At 48.9% G+C, this 12,879-nt stretch overlaps 4 protein-coding genes across 4 annotated transcripts; all 4 read right to left on the bottom strand.

The window, feature by feature from the left end:
- Positions 1–859: 859 nt before the first annotated feature.
- N7516_004234 (uncharacterized protein) lies at positions 860–4,687 on the bottom strand (the record flags this gene model as incomplete). The annotated part of the gene is made up of 1 exon (XM_057216954.1): positions 860–4,687. One exon carries the CDS (start codon positions 4,685–4,687, stop codon positions 860–862), a length of 3,828 nt encoding a protein of 1,275 aa, XP_057078837.1.
- Positions 4,688–5,992: 1,305 nt separating this feature from the next.
- Positions 5,993–6,416, bottom strand: N7516_004233 (uncharacterized protein; the record flags this gene model as incomplete). Its single annotated transcript, XM_057216953.1, has 2 exons — positions 5,993–6,058; positions 6,243–6,416. 2 exons carry the CDS (start codon positions 6,414–6,416, stop codon positions 5,993–5,995), a joined length of 240 nt encoding a protein of 79 aa, XP_057078836.1.
- Positions 6,417–7,234: 818 nt separating this feature from the next.
- On the bottom strand, positions 7,235–9,224 carry N7516_004232 (sigma-70 region 2 family protein; the record flags this gene model as incomplete). Its single annotated transcript, XM_057216952.1, has 2 exons — positions 7,235–8,406; positions 8,465–9,224. 2 exons carry the CDS (start codon positions 9,222–9,224, stop codon positions 7,235–7,237), a joined length of 1,932 nt encoding a protein of 643 aa, XP_057078835.1.
- Positions 9,225–10,746: 1,522 nt separating this feature from the next.
- N7516_004231 (uncharacterized protein) lies at positions 10,747–11,184 on the bottom strand (the record flags this gene model as incomplete). The annotated part of the gene is made up of 1 exon (XM_057216951.1): positions 10,747–11,184. The coding sequence occupies one exon, from the start codon at positions 11,182–11,184 to the stop codon at positions 10,747–10,749; it is 438 nt and encodes a 145-aa protein (XP_057078834.1).
- Between the last annotated feature and the right edge of the window lie 1,695 nt (positions 11,185–12,879).

Genomic DNA, 12,879 nt, shown 5'->3' with positions numbered 1-12,879 from the left:
TAGGATTTATGAAGTGATGAAATAAAGAAGAAGTATCACGAAGAGAATGTCTCATATCTTCACAATGTTTGTTCATTGGGACACAAACATCTCTAGTTATAGATCAAGTGAGACTATGAACTTCACATATCAGCCGCGCGTTATGCACACCAATGTACTTTATGCCCCACACTAAAGTGCAATGGGTAATGAGCTCGAGTCTGCGGTTGTGCAACGGCGGACTCCAGCTCATTTTTGCTTTTGGCGTAAAACGTTTGAGCGGAGGTCACGGTATCGTTTCTCCGCGATGACACTCTTTTTTTCCCTCTCAGGTTGTATTTTGCATCAATACTAGGATAACCACCTGCTTCCAACCTTGAAAGGTTCCACCCAAAGTTGAGTCTGATGCCACCTGATTGCCTTTTTGGGTATATCACGACCGGGCACATCCCAAATAGGCAACTAAAACCACCAGCATCATTAGCTGTTCGAAAGTATTTAAACAGCAGTGAAAGTCCCCCCCAAAAGCAGAACGAACTACAAGTACAACAACACCAATGGCAAAGTTAACTACCATCCGTTCTATGAACGACCGGGGCCATCGGCTGCTTTGGATGCGGAAGTTCATAATGTGTCCCGGTTGTTGCGGCAGGATGTGGAATGAGAGCATATGGGTTTGAGTTGCATGGGCAAAGCGCGTGTGGAAATCAAGTATCTAATACTCTATACTCTATACAATATGTCCTTTCTACCTCTATGTGGCCGTCTATTTTTGTGAGAATCAAATCAAAACCCCCTATATCACAACTAGCAAGTAACAAATATTTCACAGCAAATCATACAAAACGCCGATAAAACATGTGGTGAATGCCGATGTCGCTTAAATCGGCTCATCGCGAGGCTCAACAAGCATCTCATTGACAGAGACATGTTCAGGTTGCGTCAGGGCGTAAACAATGGAGTTAGCAACATCGGAAGGATCGAGGATCTTCGCTCCGGATGGCTCTCCGAATTTCTTGACGGCTTCAGTATCCGTCGACATGCCCAGCAGGTCTGTGGAAGTGTTGCCGGGCTGGATACTCGTCACGCGCAAGCCAGCGCCCGCAGTCTCGAGGCGGAGGGCTTGGAGGGTGGCCTCGACGAAGAACTTGCTGGCCGAGTACACACCCAGACCAGGGAATACCTTACGGCCAGCGTCGGAGGAGATAGCGACGACATGGCCGCGGCCGCGTGAGAGCATGCCGGGAACTGTCGAAGAAAGAGCGTGCAAGAGACCCTTGCAGTTGACGTCGACTGTGCGCTCCCACTCGTCCATCTGTGTGTTTGCCATCATGGTGAAGTACATGACACCAGCGCATGCAACCAAGATATCGACTGGACCGAGCTCCTCACTTGCTGCTTGAACGAGCGCCTCAACCTGAGTCTTGCTTGTGACGTCGGTGGATCGGAGGATACACTTCACGCCGTGGGCTTCGACCTTGCGCTTGGTGCTCTCGAGAGCATCCAGGCGTCGGGCGCCAAGTGCTACAGCACAACCCTTCTTGGCTAGAGCGGCTGCTACCGCCGCACCAATGCCCGAAGAAGCACCAGTCACCACAGCGACTTGGCCGCTGAGTGGCCCCTTCACCGAAATCGCCGTAGATCGGTTGAGGGCATTTTGGCGAGATGGGGCTCGGGGTAGCCATCCTCGAGCAAACCAATGCCGAGTGTAGGTCTCCAGCAACAGGCTGTCTACCTTGGGGCGCTCGACAACGGCCCGGAAAGGCCTAGTCAAAGCGTTATCCAGGACGACGATATCTCGGAGGAACTCAACAGTCGGCATGCCACTGCGAAGAATGTCGACGGTGAACGAACCATCGCCACCCTTGGCCGAGCCTCTCTTCTCGAACCACAGCGCCACCCACTCATCCCATGGGAGAGGTTGTGTCTCGTAACCAAGCTCTTTGAGGTCCTCAAAGACTGATCGAGTATTGACCGGCGTGGGATCTCCGAGATGGAACATAGTTTGGTCTGGCTGGGTCTGAGTAGCAAGGTGGACAATGGATTTGCTTACAAAGTTCACAGGGGTCATCTCGGCACGCCATCCTTCCACGTCTGGGGCGTATCCAAGCTGGATGGATTCCACGATCAATGCAGTGAGCAAATCCCACGCATTGGCGGAGCCTGTCTCACTGTGACCACTGATGGTACCACACCGGTGAATCTTGACTGGCAATCCACGCTCACCAGCTTTGAGAACGAGCTGCTCTGCAACCCACTTTGTCTGACCATAGCCATCGAGTAGCTTTTTGGGGACATCTTCGATATCGAGTATGGTAGTTTCGGCCCAGCCCTTCTCACCTGATAGCGGCAAAACACCATTGGTAGAGATATACTGCACGGTCGCACCACCCTTGGCGGCCAGACGAAGAATCTCTCTGGTTCCACCCACGTTTGCTCCCCGAAGCGCAGCATAGGGGTAAACAAGGTTGACGGTGGCTGCGGCATGCACAATCACTTGAACACGAGCTGCGATGCTCTCGAATTCATCCGGACCCAGACCCAGACGAGGCCGAGAAAGGTTTCCTGGTAGGATTTCGAGACGTTCCAGAATAGAATCGCGCCAGAGTCCCATGTCTAGGAGGTTCCTGCGGATTCGAGCCACACCTCCGGCTTGATCATCCTGCTCGGGGTCGCTAAAACGCACAAGACAGATAATTTTGGCCGAGGTGTTCTCAATCAAATCATTCAGTAGGAAAGCGCCCAGGAAACCAGTCACACCAGTCAAAAGCACCGTGTCTGCTTTGGCGATTGAAGTGATGGCGGTATTTGTGGGCTTAATGTCTTCATCCAGTGTGGCATCGGAAAGCAAGACCGCCGGCAGATTTGCTTGTACTTCTTCAGCATGGCCATCTCTGACAGCACGCACAGTCTCCAAGTGACCAGAAAGAGTGGTGTTCTCTGCGAGACGAGGAATCGGAACACGGAAGCCGAAACGTCTAGAAAGCTTGGATGACAGATCTGCCAGAGACAAAGAATGACCGCCCAGATCGAAGAAATTATCTTCAGCCTTGATCAGGTTCTTTGAGACTTTCAGCACAGCCTCCCAGATTGCCGCAATGTCATTGAGACCAATCGGGTCCCTCCCTGCGCTTTGCTCGCTGCCATTAGGGCTGGAGCTACGAGGTGAAGGCAGGTTTTTCATATCAACCTTGCCGGAGACCTCGTTAGTAGGCAATTGGTCCAGTGCCACCCAGAGAGCTGGGATCATGTATTGGGCAAGACGGTTCTCGAGGGCGCGACGCGCGCTGGGGGAGTGGCCAGACTCGTTGATCACGACCGAAGGGCGATCGGAGGAAGCCTCGTCGGGAACAACATATGCGACCAGTTGTCGGTCCAGTCCATCGCCGTACGCAGTGACAACACACTGGTTGACAGCCAAGTACTGGCAGATGTCACTTTCCACCTTTGCCGGCACAACTGAATACCCGCGCAGCTTGATCATGGCGCCGACGCGGCCGGTGATTTCGAGGGACCCGGAAGGCAGCTTGCGGGCGAGATCGCCCGTCCTGTACATACGAGCACCGGGTGTAGAATCAAAGGTATCCGGAACGAAAGCCTTGGCGGTGGTTTCGGGAAGGTTAATGTATTCCCGCGCTAAAAGAGGACCGCCAATAAAGAGTTCTCCCGATGTGCCTGTCTCTACCTCCTTTCCATCCTCATTTAGAACGTAGGTGTGTGAAGGAACAATCGATGGGCCGACCGGACAGTAAATGGAGTCGGCGTCTATAACATCACGGATATCCCCGCAAGCGATCTCATGCGTTTCACACGCACTGTAGCAGTTGAGCAAGCGGGCATTGGGAAGAATTTTGATGGCCTTGCGAGCAAGATCGGTTGTCACAACCTCACCGTTCAGCCAAATGATGCGCAAATCAGGCACACGAGTACCGAACCGGGGATAACGCGAAAGAACGGTAGCCAGAAGAGTGGGTGTCATGAGCGTTTCCGTGACCTTCTTAGCCGCGAGTAGATCAACCAGAGCCGCGGGGTCATAGCTGGTTTCGTCGGGCACGATAACCACCGTGGCTCCACGCAGTAGCGGCCGCAACATCTCCCAAATGAAGAAGACATTGCAGGCCACCCGATCTCCTAGTTGTACATCCTGCACGGCAAATCTCAAATCGTATGATAGTACCGGGGCGCGGTGTGGATTGGCAATTCCCTTGGGTTTGCCTGTCGTTCCTGACGAATAAGACACAAACGCCAAGCGATCCAAATCGTCATCTGCCGGCAACGGAGAAGGTTCCTTGGCGTCTCCGTTGATTTCAGCCACGGGACCATCCAAGGCAATTACCGGGACAGGGGCTTTGATTTTGTCGGCCTCGGACTTGTGAGTAATAATCACCGCGGGGCTAGCATCTTCGATGACATCCGCCAAGAGGTCTGCGGGGTAAGCCAATTCGAGAACCAGGAAGGCACCACCCGCACGGAGCGCTGCTAGACAGGCAATCACGTAATGTGCGCTGCGAGGTAGGAGCACACCCACGAGGGTGTCACGGCTCACTCCATAGGTCCGTAGACGACTGGCAAGAGCCTCAACTTCTTGATCCAGTTGGGTATATGTATATGTCGTGGTCTCATCTTCCAGGGCAATGGCATCTGGGGTTGTCTGCACCTGTCGCTTAAAGAGTGTGGGCAAATCCTTGGTGATGTCAAGGACGGCCATTGTTTCGGTAAGGAGGGAGGAATGGGATGATCACGCTATATAAGTCAAACGCTGCCAAAGTTCACTAAATAAGGTGGGAGAAAAAAGGGCTGATTGTATCAAATTGTGGTTGATTGGAATCTCGACGTTTAATGGGGAGAGAGAAGAACGAAGAAACACGAAATTTTGTTGAGAATCTAAAGTTCTAAAAGCTTCGAGAGATGCCAATGGAATCCATTAACGTTCCAAGGACACTGTACTCCGTACACCGGGTTCGCGCGTGGGGTTCTCCGGGAACGGGCTTCCTTATCGTATTCTCCGGATTTTGTCCATCTTGGGACATTTATGATCTTTTTGTTATTTCTATGTTGAATATCAATTGAGATATTTTGCTTTATTCCATTTTCTTCATCTCTCTATACTCATTCCTTTAAGCTATCTCATCCCCTTTCTATATTGTATCCTCAACAAATTTATTTAATTAAAATCACATGAAATCAAAGGCCCCACTTTTAAGATTTGCATGTGAAAGGGCCCTTTTTTCCCAACACTTTGGTTCTTTCTCTTCTCTCCTTTCCACCTGTCCATTTACCCAGAAACCTTGGAAGCGTCATAATGCGCAACCTGCGGTAATTTTCGAAAATTCATTTGATTTAACTTTGGCCCCCAAACCAGGATTTCCATGGTTACCCGCCCAATAAAGGTCTGATATGCACCTGCAGATTCAGGCATCAAGTGCACAGACCCATTTTAGGCAGATCCCGCCACGGCTAGTCCTTCTCCGTCCATTGGAGATGTACTTCAATGCACCCGTGGACGGGTGTTGCCCTGATCACCCACTGGGATATGCGGCAAACCCGGCAAAATATCTCGCTTCCTCTTCAGGCACAAAAAGAAGAACCCCCTGCACGCCGTTGTCGGACGTATTACTCATGCACTCGACAAAATCCATCAGTGGAACAGGTTGATTGAAAAACCACCCAGACCCATTTGCAAGCATAGTTCGCATTCATTATTGTCGCCAACACATGAAGGCTACTATGGCTAATATGTGTCAAACCACATATACCATATACCCACCTGGGCACGTGCCCACATGCCTACCTGGGAATAGTCACACGGAACTTCCCGTGATCTCCAGGGCTTACCTGGAACCAATCCTGCGAGATCCATACATAAGCGATGCTTTATTTGCCCATTTAGGCTGGTTATCCATAAAGAAGTCTAGCCGCATACCAACAAGTTTGCAAAATGTGTTGTAGGTACTGACTTCACCGAGCTATGTCCCAACTTCAGTTCGGCAAATTTCCGCGGTCACCTGAGCTTCTACTGGCTGGTGGAGAGCTGGCCGAGCAGAAGGGCTGCGGCGAGGGCAAAGCGTGGGATTGACATCTGTATTTCACAAGATGTTTTTTTGATCGATCTAGAAAATTGGGCTTGGTTAGAACACCCCCGCACTAAATAGTTGTCCGTTTTGTGTTGGGGTGGGAGTCTCGGCCGGCTATTTTCACCACATCGACGTACAGAGCACTAACAGGCGAGCGGGGGAGTCAATGGCGTCAATAGTTTATCTTACGTCCAGGGGGAAAACAACGAACTGGAGAATTTGGCCCACGTTAGCCACCATCACCACATGCCCATCTTCAGTGACCAAATGTCTTCTGAGATCAAACACCACATACTTGACCACTGAAACCCTAATTGCCTGTGGCTCTGTCTCTGCCTCCTCCACCCATTCGTGGTTCCCCATCAGCCACTCTAGGGGAATGGGGACAGCTACGTTTTCAACTACGATAGGTGCAGTGAGTCCGGTGTTCTAGAGCTACTTGGTCCTCGGTGATTCAGGTTGTGGATCCCATGATGGTTATTCTTCTGGCGATCTGTATCTAGGGATTTGGTGGGGATATGTAGATATGAAGATTATATTTGTTCTGATATTTTGTCTTCACTTTAATGGTTCAATATATATTTTGACTGGGTTTGAATTAAAAGATCGTTACATTCATGAGGCGACTTCACTGAATCTATACCTACTCAGGTGCCGTACTTGATTTGACTATGCTAGGTTCTCTGAATAGCTCGTAAATCGTTTTCGTGGTTCTCTTGATCTACCGGCTTGTAGGCTAGGTCTGATTTGATTTAATTTGCCATGAGCTCTTTGTGCCAAGCCTTGGTACCAGACCTTTTAGGCTTCTTGGTGGCCCCAAGGGAGTCGGGCTGACTATTTATTAGTAAGTCATTACCCAGGCTATAAATGAAGAGTTGATGGGCAGTGACGGCGGTGCAGCTATATACTACAAGGGGCATGCATCATGGAGTGAATATCCATGGATTGCTGCTCCTTGGTCAGCCAAAGATACAAATTTATAGCATATAAACTTCAGCTCCGTCACTTGAAAGTTTTCCAAGTTCATCAGCAATTCACAATATGTTATAAGCGATCACAGGGTATATATAAGAAGCCCCGAAGGAGTGGTACAGGAGGGTAAAAAACATGAAAACATGAAAACATAAACATCAAAAGAGAAGAACAAATACATATCATCTGGTCCAGGCCACTGCTATAAATTACTCAGTCAATGAGCGCATAGCATAAATGGTTGGCGCACCGAGAATTTCCCGACGAAAATCCGCTTCCCAGAGAGCAGTAGACGACTCCTGTACCTGGAGTGTCAAACATGAGAACAAAAACTCATAAACATGAAACCACGACAAAGAACTTAACCGATTAGCAACCTTCAGCATGCGGCCCGCAAACCAAGGGCGCGCAGAGGGCGAAGTAGCAGTCGGAAAGTACTGAGAGAAGTCTGGGAGTTCCTCTACCGGAGTAGGAGAAGCAAAGCCATCGACACTGGTGGGCCAGCCATCAAAAGTGCCGTCGCTGCACTCAAGCAGGGTTCGGAGTCTGGCCTCGATGGAGCCATTTATGCCGACTTCGCTTTCGACCATGGATTTCTCCAGGGTGTCTAGGAAGATTGCTGCGCGCGCTGGGGTGTTGCGGTAATCCCACATCGCGGCATTGAGTGTCATCAACGCTGTTAAGCGGGCGACCATTTGTTTTCTGTCATCTGATGTTGTGAATCGAGCCCCTGGGGGTGCCACGAGGACTTTGTGGAGGATGGATGTTTCTTGGACTGCTGTGTGTCGGGTGATGTATGCCGATTGCGGGTTATCGCGTTGATATAGGGCGAGTTGTTCACAGCGTCGGAGAAAGTCGAAGAATTCTTCGCATTGGAACTTGATCTCGTCTATTGGGATCGATTCTGTGTGTGGTGGGAGCATTGTTCGAGGTTCGGGGCTGGGTGAGACTTCTGAGGAGGCCGAGGAGGTGGAATATGGCGGAGATGGCATTGAGCGGGGGTTCCTTTTGGGGGTGAAGTGGGTCAGTGTTGCTAGAGACGCAGATGAGACTGGGGCATGTTGGTCGTAGTCAGATAAGAAGCTGGGCCCGTAAGTCTCATATCCTGGCAAGATGTAGTTTTGCCAGTTAATCATCATGCCGATGCGAGTGTTCGCAAATGCAGCGGGACCACCACGCGCTCTTATCATCTCCCGTGCGGCTCGCATGTGCACCCAGCTTATTTCCTTGTGGCCTGGTCGGGGATCGCAGTCCTCCAGGGCTGCGGCACTCAGGCAGGAAATGATTGCGACGTCGGAGATGTCATGGGGGTTGTCGGCGCGGTGCTCCCGGAGCACGGAGATGGCTCGATCTCCGTGAAAAAGAGTATTTTGAGAGTCGCCTTCATTACGAAGTGTTAGATGTATGTATGAGAATGATGTTTTGGAATGCGGGGGTACCTTTCATTGTTTCAGGCACAAAAGCCGGTGTATAACCGTCGTGGGCCATGGGAGAGCGGTAATGGGGTCCATACGAAGCTGGAATATCGTTGATATAGGAGCCGAATATTCTGTGTCCATCTCGACCCGACTCTATAGGAAGAGGAAGTGTGTTGAATGTGTCGATTCGTGCATCGTTGATCATAGTAGTTGGTGATGGCATAAACTGGTATGGAATTGTGGAGGGTGATGGCCATGAGAAATCGTTAGAAAATAAATCATGGCTTGGAGAACTCTGTGGATGTACATCGACAAATCCATCTAGTGAAAGGGGAACATCTTGAGATTCGGCAGAAGATGGTCGGAAAGGGGGAAACGAGGGCATATCATTGGATTCGATCAACGGAGGGTCCGACGAGATGGGATTCGAAACCAATACATCGCAGTAGTTGAGGTCTTCTTTGCGTGTAGATTGCTTTCTGGTTGATCTCCTTGCTCGGAGCTGATTGTTATTGTTGTCACCGTCGGATTTCGCTTTCTTGTCGGATCTCCGTTGCGCACCCCGAGTCTTCTTAGGCCTCCCACGTTTTGGTCGTGGTGCCTCCTCTTCACTTTCACTTTGGCGAGCGCCACCTTTTCTCTGGCGCATATATTCTTGCATAACATGGCGCTTCACTTGTGTTAGGTTGGTTCGGCTGTTGTTCGAAGAGTCGATGAATTGCCACCGCGCATTGGATGCGTCCGGCGCATTGCCAGCGGTCTGGTCAAGAGAGGTTGACATCTTTCTGGCAGTCTATGTAACGACAGGAGAAACAGATATGTGTAGTCAAAACACAGGAGCTGTTCGTCTCCTTGTAGGGTAAAGGAAGGACAGTATGGAGAATTTTGATGGATGTAATCAACGGGGCGAGTCCAACATCGAAAAGGATCCAAGAATAGAACAACAAACTAGCAATGGCTAAACTCTTTTCAAATCACGATCTAACGTAAAAAGGATTATAGTAACTGCACGATGGAGATAACTAAAGACCGAGCATTAGTTGGGATGTGTGCTCTCCACTCATCGCCTTTTGACGAACTAGACTAGAGTGGGATAGCGATATTCTAGCACGCTGGTCAACACGTGTGGGGATCAACGGCGCAGAGAGTCAGGGGACAAGTAGCTACGTATAGCTGCGTATGAACAATACACTTCTGGATGGCTTGGGGGCCAAATGCGTCGGTATATACTTATGGAGTAGAATTAAGACCCCATCGAGGGCTTTAGGGTCGATAGGATCATCCCCTTGAAAGGTGTCCCCTCCATATTAGGTTAGGCTTGATCTATCAAATCCATCTTTTAGAGCAAGTAAACAGTCTCCACTACGTTACATCGAATCATCAATTCTGCAATTCTGCAATTCTGTGTTCCCGGGTGTGCACCCGGCACTCTACCCGGTCCTGCGGTCATTTAGTTCCCTCGCTTAGAGCATCATCACAGCTGTTGCATACCTTGCAGTATTTCGTATCTACGTGATGAACCTCTGGAAGAGAACCACACGTGCCAATACCTTTCTTAGGGCCCTGGGGAAGCACCTTCCGCTAGGGCCTTGGCAATTAAATCGAAGCATTGCCTGAACTTCCCAGCTGGTTTTCATTTGTTGCAGGAAAGCCTGCAAGGAGTCATGCACGTCAATGGATATCGATGGATACAGAGTACCCAGTTGAGCAAATTGGTTTTTTAGTGGGGGCTGAAAGGGAGATCTCTGCAGGGAGGAAGTCTGGGAGGTTTCGTGACTTCAACGGTGAGCTATATCTGAGCTATTATTATCTAAATTTGCTTCTCATCTCGTCTATATTGCCTTGTACGTCGTTTGATTGCGCTAGTGGCTGACGATATCTAACTACTAGATGTCCACGGGTGGCATTCTTGATGATGTAATAGCAGTTAAAACACCCCATCATACTCCAAGTCTCTGAACAAATCTGCAAAGGTCTTCTATTGACCGACTACTTCAGTGGAGTATAAACGTTACGGTTACGGAATACTCCGTGGACTCGATAGACTAAGCTCTGAATATCATATTACAACATGCAGACTGAAGTTTTGGAAATTTAAACTATGAGACTATCCCCAATTCTCTGCCCTCATGGTGGTTTTTAGGTTGCCACATGCCCTCTTAGGTATCGCTTTAGTTGATCACCGGCAAATATTCGCTTTACTCGGGGATATCCATTTCTCAGAAAAAGAAATTATTCATTGTTCTGTGCCGGATATGAGCTAATCCCTTTCCATTAGAGGTAATCTACAACGCGTAGCTGGGTTATTGAGACTGGCCCCACCCGTGAGGTACATCCTCTAAGCTGTTAGTGTGCTCTAGGGAGCGCCATGTGGCTTCAAAAATACTGTACTGGTCAAGACAGGCTCTACCCAGGCGGATTTGCTTGAGCCACCATTCCGCGAGAGTTTCAGCATAAGACAAAACTTCGCCGGTATTTTCCCCGGCTGCAACTTTAACCGGCAATGAAAGGCAATACCATCCCAAGCTATGCAGGGCACTATCACCAATGATGACATTCCCAATCTGTATCTTGCAAAGTACAAGGTTCATGATCTCCTCGTCACTTTGCCCATCACACGACATACTCTCGGGCAGATGCGCTGTAACCCAGCAATAATCGGGCATGTCGTCGTGTGGATCAGCAATCCGACCCCTACCATTCATGAACACACTGGCTTGGAGCCTAGAATAGGACGTCATTATGCTGGGTAGTCGTGAAGTTTGTTTTTATTTTTTTCGATTGGCTGGTTGGTGGTAAAAGAATTTTGCTCTAGGTGGATTATGAGAGAAACGTGAGGGGACTTAAGGCCTTCTATACGTTGAATACGGAGATAGTTTCCTCCATACAATGGCCTTTTCTAGTCTTTCACGGCCTTCTAAATCCAGTCTATATACACTCGTCAAAGACATTGGCTTATTCTTTGTTATTTGACAGCCATATGAATATAATACAACTTTTTTTGAGTGTCCAACCTCATTCCTTTCATTTCTTTCATTTCTTTCATCCTGTCAATGTAGTAATTCTCGTACATCGGTTATGGATTGTATCTATCGGCCGTGCATTGTTCCCACTCAAAGTCCCACAAATTGTGGATATCTACAGGGGTCATTTACAATTTAAGTGGGGGAATGGTGGGATTTACTCCACTAAAAGTCCTCGGGTAGAGCCGATGTCTCTCCTATTGTCTTATCGGCTACTCCCGATCATTCTCAGCTTGAGCATGTGTGCCAATTTCCTGGGGCGGGATATGATTAACTTCCGATGTTGGAGGTGTCTAGAGTGATGATCCCCCACTACTCGTGAAGGGTTACTGAAAATCTTAATGCAAAGCACCTTGATCTGACCATCACTATGAAACTTGATCTACCCAGCTTCAAGATAGAAAAGTACATTTAAAACAAGGTACATTTGTATATACTATCGTGTAATTGTATAAGACTGAAGCAAATACTATTTTTGGCCATGATCATCTTGATAGAGTGCCGTGCCATTGTGGAGTGGTGTCCTACAAACGGTAGCGGAGCTACTATAACGCCCAAAGCATAATCGCAAGCCAGCATCTGCAAGTCCGTTAGCTCAATTTCCTTTATCCCGCTATGTATTAGCCGATATAGCCGGTCGAATGTTCTGTGTATGGGCCCCCAAACAGCTAATTGCTGGGCAAACTGGCGTTTGAGATCCATGTGCAAGCAGGGACGGAGAACCTCTCCGTATAGTAGAGACACAAGGAGGAAAACCGCCCCAAGATAGGATATACTTCGTACATATTGGAGAACACTTCAAGGTATTACATGTAGGATCAACCTTTCGTTTTTTGCCAGTTCACTCAGGCTTGTGCTTGCCGCCAATGATCTCTCCACACTCTATAATATGAGCTCGGTAGCTCTCCTTCGTAAATGTTCGGCGCCAGTGTAATGGACGGCCGTAATGATGAGGTTTGCAAGCAATACAATGAAACCCCCATTGCGGATCTGCTATGCGAGCATTGAACTGGCGCTCGAATAATTCCCATAAAACGCAGTGGATTAGATGAAAGCCCGTCAAACGGGTCTTCAGACCTGGGCAGTCGTGGTTTCGCCCCAGTGGATGTCGCCTTCCGAGATTGGTGAATTTCAAGTTTCTTGGTAAGACTCTCTGATGCGTATTGCTTCATTGAAATACTGTCCCCGTGCATAACGATTCCTGCCTCACGTGCAGCAGAATGATCAATCAATTAAAGTAATTCGACGGCGGCATTGGATTCTTCGGGATGGATAGCGACCAGGAACATTCTTGAAAGAAGGAAGATTTGCTAGATATTCTGAGCGAAGTCCAAATTTCCGGATCACGTCGCTTCGTAGGAGTGGCAGGTAGTCGATCTTCTCGGTAAAGCAGAGAAAACAAACGCGACGACA

Source organism: Penicillium verrucosum, assembly GCF_028828655.1.
Source record: "Penicillium verrucosum strain IBT 35672 chromosome Unknown utg000001l_segment0_segment0, whole genome shotgun sequence".
Lineage (NCBI taxonomy): Eukaryota > Fungi > Ascomycota > Eurotiomycetes > Eurotiales > Aspergillaceae > Penicillium > Penicillium verrucosum.
This window is presented reverse-complemented; position numbering and strand designations above follow the sequence as displayed.